Source organism: Pseudopodoces humilis, chromosome 24 (assembly GCF_049639895.1).
Source record: "Pseudopodoces humilis isolate 2021_Gansu_Grassland_sample_001 chromosome 24, ASM4963989v1, whole genome shotgun sequence".
In the NCBI taxonomy this organism is placed as follows: Eukaryota; Metazoa; Chordata; class Aves; order Passeriformes; family Paridae; genus Pseudopodoces; species Pseudopodoces humilis.
The window spans coordinates 690,489-710,209 of NC_142223.1; the positions used below are offsets into that span (position 1 = coordinate 690,489).

The following is a 19,721-nucleotide window of genomic DNA, read 5'->3' on the forward strand; positions in this document are numbered from 1 at the left end:
CTCGGCAACCCCGGCTCGCTCCACCCTGGAGCTTTTCCTGCCGGGAGCGAGCTCCGGGCGCTAAGGAGCTTAAGGACCGCGGGGTTTAAGGCCCGGGCCCTGCGGGGAGCTCGCTGCCCCGCCGGAGAGCGGCTCCAGCCCGGCCAGAACTTCCCCTCCCACCGCAGCGCCGGGGGCCGGCGTTCGTTCCTGTTTTCCTTCCTCTTCCTCGCTCTCCCGCCGCCGGGAGCCGCGGGTGGGTCCGCCGGGGGCTCGGGGGGGGGGACGGGACCTCCAGGAAGAGGAGGGTCCCCGCTCCCGCCCCCACGGGGGAGGGGACGCGGATTTCGGGCTGATCCCGACCCCGCATCCGCTTCCCGCGGGCGGCACCGAGCCCGGAGCGCCCCGGATCCCGGGAAAGCGGGGCTGGGAAGCAGAGGCCGCGGACAGGGGGTGCCCGGGGATCGGGGGATGCTGAGGTGGGGTCACCGCGTCCCCCCCCCGGCCGGGGGAGTCGGGATGGGGTCGGGAATGGGGCCGGGATCGGGAATGGGATCGGGAATGGGATCGGGACCGGGAATGGGGTCGGGATCGGGATCGGCACTTGAGCAGCGGGTTTGGGAGGGCAAAGGGGGTTTGTGATGGAAAAATCGCGGATCGCGGCGGCTCCGTGATCCCAGCGGAGAATCGGGGGCGGGTCTGAGGCTGCGAATAGAAAAGCGCGGCGGTTTGGGATCTTAAATGTGAATTTACGGCGGGTTTGGGATCTTAAATGCGAATTTGCGGCGGGTTTGGGGTCTCAAATGTGAATTTACGGCGGGTTTGGGGTCTCAAATGTGAATTTGCAGCGGTTTGGGGATCATAGCTGTGAATCTGCAGCAGGTTTGAGATCACAAGCACAAACTTTTAGTGATTTTTGTGGTTGCAGATGTTAATCTGCAACAGTTTGGGGATCACAAATAGGAATTCACAGCAGTTCTGGGATCTCAAATTCAAGTTTGTGCCAGTTTTATAATTGCAGCTATAAATCCACAGTGGTTTTGGGATCACAAATATGAATTTGCAGAGGTTTTGGCATTAGAAATGCAAATTCTGTGTCAGTTTTGTTACAAATTACAAGTTACAAATCTGCAGCATTTTTTGTGATTGTAACTGGAAATCCGCAGAAGTTCTGGAACCAAACGTGAATTTACAGCGGTTCTGGGATCACAAACGTGAATTTGTGGCAGTTTTATGACTGCAGCTCTAAATAATCTGCTACAGCTGGGGAGGGCTCAGCAGAGCAGCTCGTGGTGCAGATGATGCCCTGGCTAGGTCCTGGATCCCAGATCCCAGATCCCGATCTCGATCCCAGATCCTGGATCTCAATCCCAGATCCCAGATCCCGGATCCCGGATCCCATCCCTCCTCTCTGCATCCCACCCCGCAGGGGCCATGGCCTCGCTGCTGTCCGTGCAGGAGGAGAACCGGATCCTGCAGCAGGAGCTGTCCCGGGTGGAGGATCTGCTGGCGCAGAGCCGGGCGGAGCGCGATGAGCTGGCCATCAAATACAACGCGCTCAGCGAGCGGGTGTGCCTCCCGAATCTGCCTTTACAGCCCCAAAATCTGCCTTTGCAGCCCCAAAATCTGCCTTTGCAGCCCCAAAATCTGCCTTTGCAGCCCCAAAATCTGCCTTTGCAGCCCCAAAATCTGTCTTTACAGCCTCAAAATCTGCCTTTTCAGCCCCAAATCTGCCTTTTCAGCCCCAAATCTGCCTTTGCATCCCCAAATCTGCCTTTTCAGCCCCAAATCTGTCTTTGCAGCCCCAAAATTTGCCTTTTCAGCCCCAAATCCAGGCGCTCCCGGTGTGGGGTGGGAGAGCTGCACTGTCCCTGTGCTGGGATTTGGCCAGACCGGTCCTGGCTTGCCGGGGCTTGTCCATCCCTGCTTTGTTTGTCCCGCTGGTTTTTTGGGAATGACGCCCCTGTGGGAATCCTTCCATTTTCCAGCACTTTTCCCTGGCAACCGGGAATTCCGAAGGGAACCGGTGCCCCCAGTGTGGCTCCAAACTGAGGGGCTGGTGGGGTTCTGGAGGAATCCCTCGGTTCATACCTCATTATTTAAACAAAAAAAAAAATCAAATATCAGGAAAACATCCCCAGGCAAGTTCCCACTCCTGTCCCAAGGAACTTTTATCCATCAGCTGCTCCACTCAAACCGGGAAGGGGCTTCACTAGAGGTTGGGTTATCCTTAAAAGCACCCTTGAAATTCAGCCCCTCCCTGTGCACGGAGCAATGAGGGAATGTGGGAGCTGGGGGGATGCTCGGGGGGGGGGTTCAGCCTGGATCCCCCCGATTCCAGCTGGAGCAGAGCCTGCAGCTGGAGCCGGGGGAAGCAGCCGAGAGCCGGAGCCTGGCCCAGCACAACATCGAGCTCCGGAGGCTGCTGGAGGAGGAGCAGGCTGCCTACAAGAGGAAGCTCCAGGCGTACCAGGAGGGCCAGCAGCGCCAGGCCCAGCTGGTGCAGAAGCTCCAAGCCAAGGTAAATCCTTCCCGGGGGGGGCGCTGGGATAATTTGGGGTCACCCCCGGTGGGTGTCACCCCCCCCGGGCCTCCCCAGGTGCTGCAGTACAAGAAGAAATGCGGGGAGGTGGAGCAGCAGCTGCTGGAGAAGGCGACGGAGCTGGAGCAGGAGAGGCTGACGGTGAGGGGGAATTCGGGGGCCCCCAAATCCCCAGACGGGGGTGATGGCCAGCGGGGGGATATTCCCACAGATCCAGCTGGATGCCAGCGGCTCCCAGCCCGAGGAGGAGAGCAGCAACGAGCTGGAGAATGCCCTGATCCGGCTGGAGGAGGAGCAGCAGAGGTGGGTGGGAGTGGGAGGATTCCCGGGATGCTGAGCTCGGTGATCCCCGGGACCCCAGGAGCAGCAGAGGTGGGTGGGAGTGGGAGGATTCCCGGGATGCTGAGCTCGCTGATCCCCCGGGACCCCAGGAGCAGCAGCCTGGTGCAGGTGAACTCGATGCTGCGGGAGCAGCTGGAACAGGCCAACGTGGCCAACGCGGCGCTGAGCGAGGACATTCGGAAGCTCACGGCCGACTGGGCACGGGCCCGGGACGAGCTGGAGCAGCGGGAGGCGGAGTGGAGACGCGAGGAGGAGGTGGGGGGACACCCCAGGACACCCCAGGGACACCCCAGGGACACCCCAGGGACACCCCAGGACACACCAGGGCACCCCAGGACACACCAGGGCACCCCAGGACACCCCAGGGACACCCCAGGGACACCCAGGGATCCACCGGGAGCAGCAGCGGGGACAGGGGTGTGGGGCAGAGGGATGTGGGGTCACCGAGGAGGGATGCGGGCCCGGGGGATGTTCCCTGGGGGAGGATTTGGGGGTTTGATGGGAAGTGGAAGTGAGGCAGGGACGTGTCGCCCCCCACCCCTCTCCATGCCCACGAGAACTGGGGTGGGGCTGAGGAGAACCGTGGGGGTGATGGGTGTGGCCAGGACGGATATTTGGGAATTTGGGGACAGCGGTAGATCCCTGACCCGGCTCCATCGCATCCCAGTCCTTCAACACCTACTTCAGCAACGAGCACAGCCGGCTCCTGAGCCTCTGGCGGCAGCTGGTGGCCTTCAGGCGCCACTTCGGGGACATGAAAGCCACCACCGAGAGGTCAGCGGGGCCCGGGCGGGGGGAGCTCTCCCTCTGGGGGTCCCTGCGGGTGCCACCCTGCTCCTCCCGCCCTCGCAGGGACCTGGCGGAGCTCGGCCACGAGGTGTCCCGGACCGGCCGGGCCGCCCACGCCGCCTGCCTGCACCTGGCGGCCAACCTGAGGCTGGCCGAGAGCCAGGCGGGAGCGGCCCGGGAGCGGCAGGAGCTGCGCCTGGAGCAGCTGCAGGAACAGCTGGAGGCGCGGGCAAGGGACGCGGAGCTGGAGAAAGCTGCCCTGGCAGCCAGGTACGGGGGGCTGGGGGTGGCACAGGATGGGGAGGAAATGAGTGGGAGGGGAGGGATGCAGGGATCCAGGAGGGATGCAGGGATCCAGAGGGATGCAGGGATCCAGGAGGGGATGCAGGGATCCAGGAGGGATGCAGGGATCCAGGAAGGGATGCAGGGATCCAGGAGGGGATGCAGGGATCCAGGAGGGGATGCAGGGATCCAGGAGGGGATGCAGGGATCCAGGAGGGGATGCAGGGATCCAGGAGGGGATGCAGGGATCCAGAGGGGATGCAGGGATCCAGGAGGGGATGCAGGGATCCAGAGGGATGCAGGGATCCAGGAGGGGATGCAGGGATCCAGAGGGATGCAGGGATCCAGGAGGGATGCAGGGATCCAGAGGGATGCAGGGATCTAGGAGGGGATGCAGGGATCCAGGAGGGGATGCAGGGATCCAGGAGGGGATGCAGGGATCCAGGAGGGATGCAGGGATCCAGGAGGGGATGCAGGGATCCAGGAGGGGATGCAGGGATCCAGGAGGGGATGCAGGGATCCAGAGGGATGCAGGGATCCAGGAGGGGATGCAGGGATCCAGGAGGGGATGCAGGGATCCAGGAGGGGATGCAGGGATCCAGGAGGGATGCAGGGATCCAGGAGGGGATGCAGGGATCCAGGAGGGATGCAGGGATCCAGGAGGGGATGCAGGGATCCAGAGGGATGCAGGGATCCAGGAGGGATGCAGGGATCCAGAGGGATGCAGGGATCTAGGAGGGGATGCAGGGATCCAGGAGGGGATGCAGGGATCCAGGAGGGATGCAGGGATCCAGGAGGGATGCAGGGATCCAGGAGGGGATGCAGGGATCCAGGAGGGGATGCAGGGATCCAGGAGGGGATGCAGGGATCCAGAGGGATGCAGGGATCCAGGAGGGGATGCAGGGATCCAGGAAGGGATGCAGGGATCCAGGAGGGGATGCAGGGATCCAGGAGGGGATGCAGGGATCCAGGAGGGAATGCAGGAGCACCAGGGGGGATGCAGGAGCACCCGGGGGATGTTCCACAGGGAAGGTTTTGGAGATTCAGGAGCACCAGGAGGGGATTCAGGAGCACCAGGAGGATGGGCCCATGGGGGATGTTCCACAGGGAAGGTTCTGGGGCTGTGGCACGGATGGGAAGGGGTGCAGGGCAGGGATGTGCTGTGGGTGGACGTTGCCCGTGTCCCGGGCAGGGCGGAGGAGCTGACGGCGGCCCTGGAGCAGCGGCGGAGCGAGGACGAGGAGCGGGAGCGGGCGGTGGAAGCGCTGAGCCTGCGGCTGCGGGAGCTGGTGGGCGCAGGGGGTGGGGGGTGTCGGGGGGGGCGCCCCCGGCATTCCCGACCCCACCGTGTGCCGGGGCCCGCAGGAGGCCGCTCGTGCCCGGGAGCTGGAGCAGGCGCGGGCTCTGCGCTCCGAGCTGCAGCTGCTGCGCCGGACGCTGCACGAGGTCACCCAGGTGCTGCGACACCCTGGGGCCACTCACAGCCAGGAGGGGCCTCTCCGTGCCTCAGTGTCCCCTCCCTGCCTCAGTGACCCCTCTGTGCCTCAGTGACCCCTCTGTGCCTCAGTGACCCCTCCCTGCCTCAGTGTCCCCTCCCTGCCTCAGTGTCCCCTCCGTGCCTCAGTGTCCCCTTCCCTGATTCATTTTTGCATTTCCTGATCCGGTTTCCCCCTCCCTGCCTCAGTTTCCCTTTTCCCTTACCCACTTTCCCCCTTATTTAACCTGATTTTCCCGCCTCAGTTTCCCCTTCCCTTAACTCCCCCTTTCTCACCTTGGCTCCTGCCCTCATTGCCTGAATTCCCTCCCCTGCCTCACTTTCCCTCGGGATTTCCCGGAAACAGGCGGTGCTGGCGGATGACCCCGAGCCTGCCGTGCTCTCCGTGTCCCCCGCGTGTCCCGGGGTGTCCCCCGCGTGTCCCGGGGTGTCCCCTCTCCGCAGCCTCTCCGCCAGCGCCGCCGCCGCCGCCGTTCACGCGGCGCTGAGCCGGCGGCAGCTGCAGCTGCAGGTGAGGCCGGGATGGGATGGGGATGGGGATGGGGATGATGATGATGAGGACGGGGATCTGATGAAGGCTCACCCCCAGGAGGCCCGGAGCCAGGTGGAGGCGGGCCGGGAGGCGGCCGGGAGCCTGCGGCGGGAGCTGGGAATGCTGGAGCAGCGGCTGGAGCAGCTGGGAGCCGAGGCCGGGAGCTGCCGGCGGGCGCAGGAGGAGGCGCAGCGGGAGGAGCTGCGGCTGCGGGCCCAGGCCGAGGGGCTGCGCAGGTACCGCCCCGTCCGTCCGTCCGTCCGTCCGTCCACACATCTGTGTCCGTCTGCCCTCACCGCGTGCCTGCAGCCTTCCGTGTCCGTCTGTCCGTTCCTCCCAGCTGTGTCCGTCTGTCCGTCCAGCCACCCGCCCGTGTCCATGTGTTGGTGCCCTCATGCCATGGTGTCCGTGTGTCCCCATGTCCGTGTGTCCCCATGTCCGTGTGTCCCCATGTCCCCGTGTCCGTGTGTCCGTCAGGGAGCTGGGCCGTGCGGAGGCGGCGCTGGCGGAGGAGCAGCAGCGGGCCGGGGCTCTGCAGCAGGAGCGGGAGCAGCTCCGGCGCCAGAGCGAGGAACTGCGGGATTCCCGGGAAGAGGCGGCTCGGGATGCCCAGAGCGCCCGGGAGCAGCTGGAGAGCAGGTGGGGACACGGGGGGGACACGGGGGACACAGGTGGGTGTGCCGGGGGGTACAGGAGGTTTCGGGTGGGTTCAGGTATGCACAGGTGGGCACGGATGGGCACGGGTGGGCACGGGTGGGTTCCCGGGGGACACAGGTGGGCACGGGTGGGTGCCGGGGGTCACAGGTGGGCACGGGTGGGTGCCGCGGGACACAGGTGGGCACGAGTGGGTGCCGGAGGTCACAGGTGGGCACGGGTGGGTGCCGGGGATCACAGGTGGGCACGGGTGGGTGCCGGGGATCACAGGTGGGCACGGGTGGGTGCCGGAGGTCACAGGTGGGCACGGGTGGGTGCCGGGGGACACAGGTGGGCACGGGTGGGTGCCGCGGGACACAGGTGGGCACGGGTGGGTGCCGGGGGGACACAGGTGCGCACACCTGCGCTGTCCCCGCACAGCCGGCAGCAGCTGCAGGAGCTGGAGCTGCAGCGGGCGCGGGCTCAGCGGGAGCTGCTGGAGGCTCGGGAGGCGCTGAGCCGGGCGCTGCTGGACGCGGAGCTGGCCCGGGGCGAGCAGGAGGCGCTGGCGGAGGCTCTGGGCAAGGTGGGAGTCCGGAGCCGCCCCAGAGCGGGGCCGGGCACGGCTCCAGGCGCATCCCCAGGATGTATCCCCAGGAGTGCCAGCCCTGCCGTGGGGACAGCCCCGTGCCCCAGCTGTCCCCGTGCCCCCACATACCCCGGGTGTCCCCAAGTGCCCCCCGGTACCCCCCAGCCCCCCGGTGCCCCCCAGCCCCCGGTCCGGTTCCAGCCGCTGTCCGGCCGCAGGCTCAGGGCAGCTGCGGGGAGCTGGCGGGGGCCCGGCGGGCGGCGGAGGCGGAGGAGTCGCGGCTGCGGGACGCGCTCGCCAGGACCAGCGAGCTGGCGGCCGGGCTGGCCCGGGACAAGGCGGAGCTGAGCCGGCGGCTGGAGCGGCTGGAGCAGGAGCGGGAGCGGGGCCGGCTGCGCACCCGGGAGCTGTGCGGGGAGCTGGCGCTGCTGCGGGCGCGGCTGGAGCGCGGCCCCCGGCCCGGCAGCGAGCGGCGGGGCCCGGAGCGGGCACGGGGGGACCCCCGGGACGACGGGCGGGGGCTGCGGGAGGAGCTGCGGGAGCTGCGGGGGCTCCACGAGCGGCTGCGCCAGAGCCTCGGCCAGGTGAGCACCGCGGGGGCCACTGGAAGGGCGCTGGGGCGACTGGGAGAGAGGGGGAAGGTGCCGGGGTAACTGGGAGGGCATCGGGAGGAACTGGGAGGGGGGGGGAGGGGGTCTGGGGTAACTGGGAGGGGTGCGGGGGGTAACTGGTGATCCCTGGGCTGTCCCTGGGCTGTCCCGGGGCTGTCCCTGGTGTCCCTGGTGTCCCCTGGGCTGTCCCCGCAGGCGGTGCAGGAGCAGAGCGCGGCGGGCGAGGCTCTGGCGCGGGCGCGGGCGGAGCAGGAGCGGCTCCGGGCGGAGCAGGAGCGGCTGGGCCGGACACAGGCGGCGCTGGCCCAGGACGGGGCCGGACTGGCCGTGCAGCTCGAGGCTGCCCAGCGCCGGGACCGGCAGCGGAACCGAGAGGCGGCCGGGCTCAGGTGGGTACCGGGATCTGGGGGTACCGGGCTCGGGTGGGTACCGGGCTTGGCTGGGGGTACCGAGATGGGTCCAGCCCCATGCTCAGCCCCGTGCCCCACGTTGCACAGGTCGGAGAAGGAGGGGCTGGAGAGCAGCGTGTTCCAGCTGCAGCAGGAGCTGGCCCAGCTCCAGGCCCACAATCAGCAGCTGGAGGCCCAGGGCCGGACACTGACCCAGGCCAAGGAGGCGCTGGAAGGTGAGGGGTCCTGGTCACTCATGTGCCACATCAGCCTGGCTGTGCCCAGCTCCAACCCATCCCCCTCTTCATCCTCATCTTCATCCCCATCTTCATCCTTATCTTCATCCTTATCTTCATCCCCATCTTCATCCTTATCTTCATCCTTATCTTCATCCCCATCTTCATCCCCATCCCTGTCATCCCTGTCTTCAGTGTCCATCTCCAGCCATGATTTCCATCCCCATCCTTCTCCATTCATCCCCACCTTCATCCCTGTCTGTCCCCATCCTCATCCTCAGCTCCATCCATATTTCCACATTGACTGGGGCTGTCCCATGGTTGATGTCCCATGGTTGATGTCCCATGGGGTGATGTCCCGCGGTGATGTCCCGCGGTGATGTCCCACGGTGATGTCCCATGGTTGATGTCCCATGGTTGATGTCCCATGGTTGATGTCCCATGGTTGATGTCCCATGGGTGATGTCCCACGGTGATGTCCCGCGGTGATGTCCCACGGTGATGTCCCATGGTTGATGTCCCATGGTTGATGTCCCATGGTTGATGTCCCATGGTTGATGTCCCATGGTGATGTCCCATGGTTGATGTCCCATGGTTGATGTCCCATGGGTGATGTCCCACGGTGATGTCCCATGGGTGATGTCCCATGGTTGATGCCCCATGGATGATGTCCCATGGATGATGTCCCACGGTGATGTCCCATGGTGATGTCCCATGGTGATGTCCCATGGTTGATGTCCCATGGTGATGTCCCATAACCGGTGTCCCTCAGCGGAGCTGGCCGTGGCGCGGCGCGAGCGGGCGCAGGAGCTGCGGGAGCGGCGCCAGGCGGTGGCGGTGGCCGAGGCGGCCGCGGTGACGGTGGCCCTGCAGAGTGCCCGCGACGCCCACCGGGACCAGCTGGAGCAGCTCCAGCGCGAGAAGGTGCCTTGGTGGGGGGGCACGGGGATCTGGGGCTGCGGGAGTGATTTTGGGGGGGATTTTGGGGTGCTGTGGTGGAGTTTTTTGGGGTGTAACGGTGATTGTTTGGGTGTGATGGTGACTTGGGGGGGTTTAAGGATGATTTTTTGGGCACAATCCTGGTTATTGGGGAGCAATATTGATTTTTGGGGTGAAATGATGAGTTTGGTGGCTCAGAGGTGATTTTTGGGGTGAAATGATGGGTTTGGTGGCTCAGAGGTGATTTTTGGGGTGAAATGATGGGTTTGGTGGCTCAGAGGTGATTTTTGGGGTGAAATGATGGGTTTGGTGGCTCAGAGGTGATTTTTGGGGTGAAATGATGGGTTTGGTGGCTCAGAGGTGATTTTTGGGGTGAAATGATGGGTTTGGGGGCTCAGAGGTGATTTTTGGGGTGAAATGATGGGTTTGGGGGCTCAGAGGTGATTTTTGGGGTGAAATGATGGGTTTGGTGGCTCAGAGGTGATTTTTGGGGTGAAATGATGGGTTTGGTGGCTCAGAGGTGATTTTTGGGGTGAAATGATGGGTTTGGGGGCTCAGAGGTGATTTTTGGGCTGCAACCTCGATTTCTGACATTTCCAATTGCTGGCGGACGCCGCTCAGGGTGCGGCTCCGGTTGTTTGGGGGTCGCTGATGATTTTTGGGGCTCACTGGTGACTTTGGGCTTGGCAGGAGGAGCTGGAGGCCGAGCGGGGCCGGCTGGTGCAGGAGCACGAGGAGCTGGTGGCCGAGCTGGCGGCAGCACGGCAGCAGCGCCACAGCGAGAAGCAGCAGGTGGGTGGCCCGATGTCCCCAGCCCCGTGCCACCCCCGATGTCCCCAGTCCTGATGTCCCCAGCCCCGTGCCACCCCCGATGTCCCCAGTCCCGATGTCCCCGGCCCCGTGCCACCCCAGATGTCCCCAGTCCCGATGTCCCCAGCCCCATGCCACCCCCGATGTCCCCAGCCCACTGCCAACCCCAGATGAACCCAGTCCCGATGTCCCCAGCCCCGTGGCACCCCCGTGTCCCCCAGGCTCTGGCGCTGCAGGAGGAGGAGCGGGTGGCCCTGGCGGGGACACTGGCAGGGCTCCAGCAGAGCCTGGACAAGGCCATGGCCGAGCTGGAGCAGCGGCGGCAGGAGGTCACCGGCCACCAGGAGAAGGAGCAGGTGGGTTTGGGGGGCTCCCGGATCCCACAGAGCCCCAGAGAGCCCCAGAGAGCCCAGGTGTCTCCCCATTGCCAAAGCGTCCCGCTCTACTGCAGCCAGCCCTGCCCGGGTGTCCCCCGTGTCACCCCCCAGCTCCTGGGCGTCCCCCACTGCCGCCACTCCGGTCTCAATATCCCCCGTGGTCCCCCCATTGCAGCCCCCCATTCCTGGGTACCCCCCAACCCTCCTTGAGCCTCACCCCCACCACTGCAAGACCCCCCCAGCGTCCCCTTCTCTCGCAGCCCCCCAACTTCACCCCCCATGTCCCCCGGCAATGGGGCTCAGCTGTGGTACCCGAGCCCCCTCATCCCATCCCTGACCCACCCCCGCTGTCCCCCCGGGGTCCCCCGAAGGCCGGGGGGGGTCTCAGGGTGGGTGTGCTGTCCCCCCAGGGTCCCCCGAAGGCCGGGAGGGGTTTCAGGGTGCCGTCCCCCCCAGGTTTTGGCCGCGGAGCTGCGCTCGCTGCGGGCGCGGGCGGAGGAGGCGGCGCTGAGCCACGAGCGGGAGGCGAGGACGCTCCGGGAGCGAGCGGCAGCGGCGGCCCAGCAGCGGGACAGCGCCCTGCGGGAGGTGAATCCCGCACAAAAAACCCTTCCCGTGCCCCCCAAAACCCCGCAATGGCCCGAGGTTCTGCTCCGGGCAGGCGGAGGAGGCGCGGGCGCAGCTGCGGGCGGCGGCGGAGGCGCGGCGGGAGCTGCTGGAGGCGCAGCGAGAGGCTCGGGAGAGCAGCCAGGGCGAGCGGCGGAGGGCGCAGGAGGCTCGGCGGGCCCTGGAGGACGCGGAACGGGAGAAGGAAGCGCTGCAGAGCTCCAGCGAGGAGCTGCGGGCCGCCCTGCGGCGCTCCGAGGGGGAGCGCATCAGGTCCGGGATGAGGGACGGCCTCGCCGGGAGGGGCAGGGAGAGGGAATGCCCGAGCTGCAAGGGACAGAAATCGGAGGGGTGGGTGAGACGAGGGGCTGCCCGAACTGGGAGATGCAGGAGCTGGGAGATCTCGGGATGAGGGAAAGCAGGAGCTGGGAGATGTTCAGGATGAGGAAAAGAAGGATCTGGGAGATGTGGAAGTTGGGAGATGCTCGGGATGAGGGAAAGCAGTTCAAAGATTCAGGAGTTGGGAGATGCAGGAGTTGGGAGATGCTCGGGATGAGGGAAAACAGGAATTGGGAGATGCAGGAATTGGAAGATGCAGGAATTGGGAGATGTTCGGGATAAGGAAAAGCAGGAGTTGGGAATTTCAGGGGTGACCCCCCCATCCTGGAGGGGGATGCCTGCTGTGCTGGGGGTGATGCTGGGACACCAGGGGCGTTGGGATGGGGCGATGCTCCAGGTCAGGAGGACACTGAGGAGCAGGAGACGGAAATGTGGGGCCGGGGGACAGCCGGGATGGGCCCAGCCCCCGCTCCCCGCTGCCGCAGCCTGAAGCGCTCCGGGGAGGACAAGGAGCAGCGGCTGGCGCTGCTGGAGGCGGCGAGGGCGGCGGCGGAGCGGGAGGTGTCGGAGCTGCGGGCGGCGCTGCGGGGGCTGGAGAGCGCCCGCCTGGAGAACCGCCGGGAGCTGCAGGAGCTGCGCCGACAGGTCAGGGACAGCGGGGGGACAGCGGGGGACAGCGGGGGGAACAGCGAGGTGACAGCGGGAGGACAGCGCGGGACAGCGGGGGGGACACAGAGCCTCCCCGAAGCGCTGGTCCCCCCGCGGGCAGGTGAAGGAGCTGGACAGCGAGAACAGCCGGCGGGGCCGGGAGCTCGGGGAGCTGCAGGCCAGGGTGGCCCTGGAGGAGCAGCGGGAGCAGCGGAGCCGCCGCGAAGCCTCCGGCCTCAGGCAGAAGGTGGCGGAGAGCGAGGCCGGCACCGAGGCTGCCAGGAAGGAGGTGTGGGAGTCCCCAGGATCCCATTGCGGGAGTCCCACATCCCCAAGTGTCCCTGTCCGCCCCGGAGCTGGCTGTCCTGGGGCTGGAGGTGTCCATGTCCCCTCAGGCCCAGCCTGTTGTCCCCAATCATCGCCATCGCCGTGGTGTCCGGTGTCCCTGGGTGTTCCCATTGCTCCATCCCCGCATCCCTGGGGTTCCCCGGGACCCCACTGCTGCATCCCTGGGGTTTTCTGGGACCCCACTGCTGCATCCCGTGTCCTTACGGGTCCCCCACCCCTCCCAGTCCCGTTCCCCGTCCCCTCAGTCCCGTTCCCAGTCCTGTTCCCCCATTCCCAGTCCCGTTCCCAGTCCCGTTCCCAGTCCCGTTCCCAGTCCCGTTCCCGGTCCCGTTCCCAGTCCCGTTCCCAGTCCCGTTCCCGGTCCCGTTCCCGGTCCCGTTCCCAGTCCCGTTCCCGGTCCCGTTCCCGTTCCCTCACGGGTTCCCGGCCGTTCCCGCAGCTGCAGCAGCTGCAGCAGCGCCTGGCAGCGGCGGAGCTGCAGTTCCGGCAGCGGGAGCAGGAGCTGGCCCGCAGCCTGGAGGAGGCTCGGGGCAATGAGAAGAAGCTGCTGGCGGACGCTCGGAACCTGCAGCTCAAGGTGGAGGCGGCGCGGGCCGAGGTGGCGGAGCTGGGGCTGCGGCTGAGCGCGGCTCAGGGCCGGGCGCAGGGGCTGGAGGCGGAGCTGGCCCGGGGCGAGGAGCAGCGCAGGGCCACCGAGTCCCGCCTGGGCGGCCTCGAGGCCACCCTGCGCCGCACCGTGGCCGTGGCCAGGGCCAAGGGTGAGCGGCCCCGGGGGCACCGGGGCTCCGCGTGGGGCTGAGGGGAGGGGAGGTGTCACCCCACTGATCCAGCCCTGGGGGTCTCCAGTGCTCTGCTCCCTGCATCCCGGGGGTGTCCCGAACCCTGTTATTCCATCCCCTGCATCCCGGGGGTGTCCCGAACCCCGTTATTCCATCCCCTGCATCCCGGGGGTGTCCCGAACCCCGTTATTCCATCCCCTGCATCCCGGGGGTGTCCCGAACCCCGTTATTCCATCCTCTGCATCCCGAGGGTTCACTTCACTCCATCCCCTCCATCCCTGTATCCCCCATTTTTCCATCCCCTGCCTCCCGGGGCTCTCCCATTGCTCCACCCCCTCTCCCCGGCTGTGTCCCCATGTCCCCCCGCTTGTCCCCCGGCAGGAGGGGTCCCGGAGGGCCCGGCCAGCCCCGGTTCACTCCCGGACGCCTCCGCGGATCCCGAGGCGCTGCGGGCGGCGCTGCGGGAATTCCTGCGGGAGCTGCAGGACGCGCAGCGGGAGCGGGTGAGTTCCCCCGTTCCCCCCGTTCCCCCCGTGCCCCCCGAGCCCCCAGCCCCAAAACAATCCCTTCCCAGCGCTGTTCCCGGCAGGAGGAGCTCCGCGGGGAGCTGCGCAGCCAGGCCCGGCGGCTGCGGGAGGCCGAGGCGGAGCGGGACAGCGCCCGCGGCCGCGCCCAGCAGCTCCAGAGGCTGCTGGAGGACAGCGAGCAAGGTGATGCTGCGGGAATTGCGGGAATTGCGGGCTTGGAGCCTCTCCACAGCCGGTGGGAGCGCGGAGGGAGCGGGGAGGTGATGGCCAGGCCGGGGGATGCTCCCCAAAATTTCCTCCAAAAAAAAGATTTCCTCCAAAATGCTGGCGGGAGAATTCATAAATAGCAGGAAACTCCAGTAAAGCTTTATTGTTCCTGCTTTAAACCCCAGTACAAGCGGTAAAAATTTCCATATAGCCTTCTGAACCCAATAAAAAAAATAAAAAATATATATACATATATATATAATTTTATATATATATATGTATATATATATATTTATATATAATAGCATATCCCGTCAATCCCTCTGCAATTACCATAAATCCCGTTAAGCCCCAGGAGCCCCCACTGCATCCCCATAAACCCCACAAAGCCTCTCTTTATCCCCCACACACCCCGGGATCCCCCCCTTGTACCCCAATAAACTCCAATAAAACCCCATTGCAAACCTCGCAGACCCCGGGATCCCCCCTTGTACCCCCATAAACCCCATTGCAAACCCCACGGACCCCACACGCACCCCACACACCCCACACACCCCGCCCCGTTCCCCGCAGGCCGGAGGGAGCTGAGCGCCGCCCGGGCCTCGCGGCTGCTGCAGGACGAATCCCTGCGCAATTCCCGGCGGGAATGCCGCGAGCTGCGGGACAGAGCGGCCGCGCTGCGGGACAGCCTGAGCACCGCCGAGAGACAGCGCAGGGCCGCGGAGGTGGGAACCGGGAACGGGGGGAATGGGGGGTCCGGGGGGGAATTGGGGGCCAGGGCGGAATGCGGGGTCTGGGGGGTAATCCAGCCGGGAATGCGGGAATCCAGGTGGGAATGGTGCGGAGTCCAGCTGGGAATGCAGGGCAGTCCAGGTGGGAATTCGGGGCAGTCCAGGTGGGAATGCGGGAGAATCCAGGTGGGAATGCGGGAGAATCCAGGTGGGAATGCCGGACAGTCCAGGTGGGAATGCAGGAGAATCCAGGTGGGAACTCGGGGCAGTCCAGGTGGGAATGCGGGGATTCGGGTCAGTCCGGGCGGGCACGGCCGCGGTCCCGGCACATCCCGGCTCCATCCCCGCGCCAGGAGAAGCTGGGGGAGCTGGAGGGGGCCCGGCAGAGGCTGGAGCTGTGCGAGAGCCGCAGCTCCCGGCTGGAGGCCGAGCTGGGCCGGGCCCGCCGGGCGCTCGCTGAGAGGGACGCGGAGGCTCGGGAGGCGCGGGAGAGAGCGGAGCAGCTCCAGGGACAGGTACCGGCACCGAGCCCGGACAATTCCAGTGCCTCAACTGCCTTTCCATTGATCCAGTCCCGCAGATCCCCCTGAGCACCGCCCAGCGCCTCCTGAGCCACTCCCGACCCCGCAATTCCCACTGATCCCACTCCCGACCCCACAATTCCCACTGATCCCACTCCCGGCCCCACAATTCCCACTGATCCCACTCCCGGCCCCACAATTCCCACTGATCCCACTCCCAGCTCCCCCTGAACACCTTCTGCTTTCCACAATTCCTCCCAAACTCCTTCCCAGTTCCCCCGAAAGCACTCCCAGTTCCCCCTGGATCCCATCCCAGTTGTCCCCAGTTCGCCCAAAACCCCTCTCAGTCTCCCTGAATCCTCTCCCGGTTCCTCTGGGTTCCTCCTAAACACCCACCCAGTCCCCCTGAATCCCTTCCCAGTGTCCCCAGTTTCCCCTGAGCCCTTCCCCAGTGTCCCCAGTGTCCCCAGTTGTCCCCAGTGTCCCCAGTGTCGGTTCCCGGGCACAGCTGGCTCGGGCCGGGGCCCGCCCGGTTCCGTTCCCGGTGCCGTTCCCGGTTCCGCCGGGGAGCGGCTCCAAGGGGGAGGCTCCGGCCGGGTCCCCGCTCCACGAGCGGCTCCTGCAGCTCCAGAACGCGCTGGCCGCCGGCGAGATGGACCGGAGGCTGCTCCAGGTGGGATCGGAACCCTCCCCAGTGCCCCCAGTTCCTTCTGAACCCCCTCCCAGTCCTCCCACTTCCCCCCGAACCCTTTCCCAGTTGCCCCAGTTCCCTCCGAACCCCTCCCAATGTCACCAGTTCCCGCTGGAACTCCTCCCTCTTCCCCCGAACCCCTCCCAGTTCCCCTGAACCCCTTTCCCAGTACCCCCAGTACCCCCAAACCCCTCCCAGATACCCCTGAACCCACTCCCAGCCCCCCCAGTTCCCCTGAATCCTGTCCCAGTTCTCCCCGGACCCGTTCCCAGTCCCCCTGAGCCCCCTGACAGTCCCGGGGTGTCCCGGGGTGTCTCGGGAGTGTCCCGGGGGTGTCCCGGTGTGTCCCGGGGCTGTCCTGGGCTGTCCCGGTGTGTCCCGGTGTTTCCCGCGGGTGTCCCGGTGTGTCCCGGGGGCTCACGGGTCCCGGTGTGTCCCGCGGGTGTCCCGGTGTGTCCCGGGGGCTCACGGGGCTGTCCCGGTGTGTCCCGAGGGTGTCCCGGTGTGTCCCGGGGGTGTCCCGCTGTGTCCCCGTGTGTCCCGGTATGTCCCAGTGTGTCCCGGGGGCTCGCGGGGCTGTCCCGGTGTGTCCCGGTGTATCCCGGGGGTGTCCCGGGGGCTCACGGGGCTGTCCCGGTGTGTCCCGGTGTGTCCCGGGGGTGTCCCGGGGGCTCAAGGGGCTGTCCCGGTGTGTCTCGGTGTCCCAGGAGGGGCTGGAGGAGGCGCGGCGGGCGCTGGCGGAGGCGCGGCGGGAGAAGGGAATGCTCCGGGAGCAGCTCCGGGAACAGCGGGAGCTGGGAATGCCGCGGGAACCGGGAATGCCGCGGGAACCGGGAATGCCGAAGGAACCGGGAATGCCGCGGGAACCGGGAATGCCGCGGGAACCGGGAATGCCGAAGGAACCGGGAATGCCGAAGGAACCGGGAATGCCGAAGGAACCGGGAATGCCGCGGGAACCGGGAATGCCGCGGGAACCGGGAATGCCGAAGGAACCGGGAATGCCGCGGGAACCGGGAATGCCGCAGGAACCGGGAATGCCGAAGGAACCGGGAATGCCGCAGGAACAGGGAATGCCGAAGGAACAGGGAATGCCACCGGAGCCCTCCCAGGACCCACAGGACGAGGTGAGGGTCAGGGGGGGCCGCACCCCAAATTCGCTGAGCTTTGACCCCAGACAGGACCCTGGGGATCCCCCACAGAGCCCGGCACTGTGGCTTAATGAATTAACTAATTATCATATCTGTATCATCATGTCTAATTATCTGTTACTCTGTTATGCAATGGGTACATTGTCCAATACACAAACACACACACATATATATATATATATTTATGTATATATTGAAATGGCTCTGTTTTAGCTGCATCCATGGGGGTTTATCCATGGTTTTAGATCTGTAACTCATTATTTAATGCAGGTCTGTGTTTGGATCTGTATTTAATGTTATTTAATGCAGGTCTGTGTTTGGATCTGTATTTAATGTTATTTAATGCAGGTTTGTGTTATATCTGTATTTAATGTTATTTAACGCAGGTCTGTGTTTGGATCTGTATTTAATGTTATTTAATGCAGGTTTGTGTTTAGATCTGTATTTAATGTTATTTAATGCAGGTTTGTGTTATATCTGTATTTAATGTTATTTAATGCAGGTCTGTGTTTGGATCTGTATTTAATGTTATTTAACGCAGGTCTGTGTTTGGATCTGTATTTAATGTTATTTAACGCAGGTCTGTGTTTGGATCTGTATTTAATGTTATTTAATGCAGGTCTGTGTTTGGATCTGTATTTAATGTTATTTAATGCAGGTTTGTGTTTAGATCTGTATTTAATGTTATTTAATGCAGGTTTGTGTTATATCTGTATTTAATGTTATTTAATGCAGGTCTGTGTTTGGATCTGTATTTAATGTTATTTAATGCAGGTTTGTGTTATATCTGTATTTAATGTTATTTAACGCAGGTTTGTGTGTCCGGGCAGGAGCGGGAGCCTCCCGGCCGGGCTGGATCCCCGCAAATCCCCGCGGGCTCGGCCGAGCAGGAGCTGGAGGAGGCTCGGAAGCGCATCCAGGTGCTGCGGGTGGGTCCCTGCACGGGCTGGTCCCGATCCATGGGATGGGAATGGGGCTGATCCCGATCCATGGGCTGGTCCCGATCCATGGGATGGGAATGGGGCTGATCCCGATCCATGGGCTGATTCCGATCCATGGGATGGGGCTGGGGCTGATCCCGATCCCGATCCGCGGGATGGTCCCGATCCATGGGATGGGAATTGGGTTGATCCCGATCCACGGGCTGGGGCTGCTCCTTCGGGAGCTCATCCTGATGGGAAGGATCCCAGTGGGATTCCTGATGGGAATGGTCCCGGTGCTGGTGCCGGTTCTGGTCCCGGTCCCGGTTCTGGTGCCGGTTCTGGTCCCGGTTCTGGTCCCGGTCCCGGTTCTGGTCCCGGTGCCGGTTCTGGTCCCGGTGCCGGGTCCATCCCAGCGGCACGGGCAGTTCTGGGGTGTCCGGAGCAGGCAGTGTCCCCTCCCGTCCCCTCCAGGCGCAGCTCTCGGTGCTGGAGCTCCGGGCCCGGCCGCTCCCCGGGGCGCCTGCGGAGCTGCGGCGGGAGCTGGAGCGGATCCGGCTCGGCCGGGGGGACCTGGAGGAGCAGGTGAGGGGACAGGGCCGGGGGGACACGGGGACAGCTCGGGGGGACACGGGGACAGGGCTGGGGACAGGGCCGGGGGGACACGGGGACAGCCCGGGGACACGGGGACACGGCCGGGGGGACACGGGGACAGCCTGGGGACACGGCCGGGGGGACACGGGGACAACCTGAGGACACAGGACAGCCTGGGGACACGGGGACACGGCCCGGCCCCACAAGGTCCCCTCTCCACGTCCCCGCAGATCGCGCTGCTCAAGGAGCAGGAGCTGCAGCGCCATCCCAGCGGGATTTAGGGAATTCCATCCAGCAGAATTCAGGGAATTCCATCCAGCGGGATTTAGGGAATTCCATCCAGCAGAATTCAGGGAATTCCATCCAGCGGGATTTAGGGAATTCCATCTGCTCAGGGCTGAGCCAGCCCCATCCCGGCCCGTTCTGTCTCCTCATTCCCTTCCCTCCGGGAAAAAGCCGCACTTTTCCCACCAGCCGACAAAATTTGTCTGTTTTTTAAACAATTTTGGACCTCATGGATGGTTCACCCCATTTTCCTGCTGCAGTTTTAAACGAGAAAAAGAAAAGAAATGGAAAATATTCCCTTTTTTTAGCCCCAGAAGACACAACTGATTTATTCCACCCCATCTCAATTTCCCCCCTTTTCCTAACAAAAACCTCCCCGGATTTGTGCTTTTGAAGGATTTTTTTAGGAACCGGTTTTTCTATGGGATTTTTGGGGATTTTTACTGGTGCTCTGAGGTTGGGAAAGCCACGGGGAGGGGGGTGGTGGCTCTGATCCCCCTCAGTCCCGGCGGGAATAAACGTGGAAAATCCAAATTGGGAGCTCTGAGGGATCTGTTTTTTGGGGAAGGTGGCATTTTGGGAATGCCAGATTTGGGCTGGGTTGAATTAGGTCCCTAAATAATAATGAATAATAAGAATAATATTAATAATAAACAGAAATAAGCAAAGAACTGCAGGAAATCCCCACGCCCTACAGCCCAACCCATCCCCCTTCTATAGGGGACCCCAAAAACTGCGAGACCCCACCCAAAACCCTTTTTATAGGCTTGGGCAGCACCCCAAACCCACCCCAAAAATCCACCCCAAACTCCCCCAAAATCCTCCCCAAACC

At 64.4% G+C, this 19,721-nt stretch overlaps 1 protein-coding gene across 1 annotated transcript; it reads left to right on the top strand.

The window, feature by feature from the left end:
* Positions 1–346: 346 nt before the first annotated feature.
* CROCC (ciliary rootlet coiled-coil, rootletin) lies at positions 347–19,362 on the top strand. The gene is made up of 34 exons (XM_088066691.1): positions 347–458; positions 1,409–1,548; positions 2,321–2,500; positions 2,579–2,662; positions 2,733–2,824; positions 2,953–3,118; positions 3,531–3,637; positions 3,716–3,922; positions 5,127–5,223; positions 5,300–5,389; positions 5,776–5,940; positions 6,019–6,197; positions 6,439–6,600; positions 7,036–7,180; positions 7,402–7,767; positions 7,990–8,183; positions 8,292–8,419; positions 9,192–9,343; positions 10,049–10,150; positions 10,390–10,524; positions 11,002–11,133; positions 11,207–11,424; positions 11,976–12,135; positions 12,260–12,427; positions 12,926–13,244; positions 13,647–13,768; positions 13,855–13,975; positions 14,573–14,724; positions 15,084–15,245; positions 15,760–15,924; positions 16,650–17,066; positions 17,903–18,019; positions 18,485–18,595; positions 18,835–19,362. The coding sequence occupies exons 2-34, from the start codon at positions 1,414–1,416 to the stop codon at positions 18,883–18,885; spliced, it is 5,301 nt and encodes a 1,766-aa protein (XP_087922817.1). The 5' UTR covers positions 347–458; positions 1,409–1,413; the 3' UTR covers positions 18,886–19,362.
* Positions 19,363–19,721: the final 359 nt, after the last annotated feature.

Bases quoted from the DNA above. Each gene is read 5' to 3' on its own strand.
- CROCC (XM_088066691.1), top strand. From the start codon at position 1,414: ATGGCCTCGCTGCTGTCCGTGCAGGAGGAGAACCGGATCCTGCAGCAG. The intron at 3,638-3,715 runs GTCAGCGGGGCC...CCGCCCTCGCAG, and splicing joins ATGAAAGCCACCACCGAGAG to GGACCTGGCGGAGCTCGGCC. The intron at 6,601-7,035 runs GTGGGGACACGG...GTCCCCGCACAG, and splicing joins CGGGAGCAGCTGGAGAGCAG to CCGGCAGCAGCTGCAGGAGC.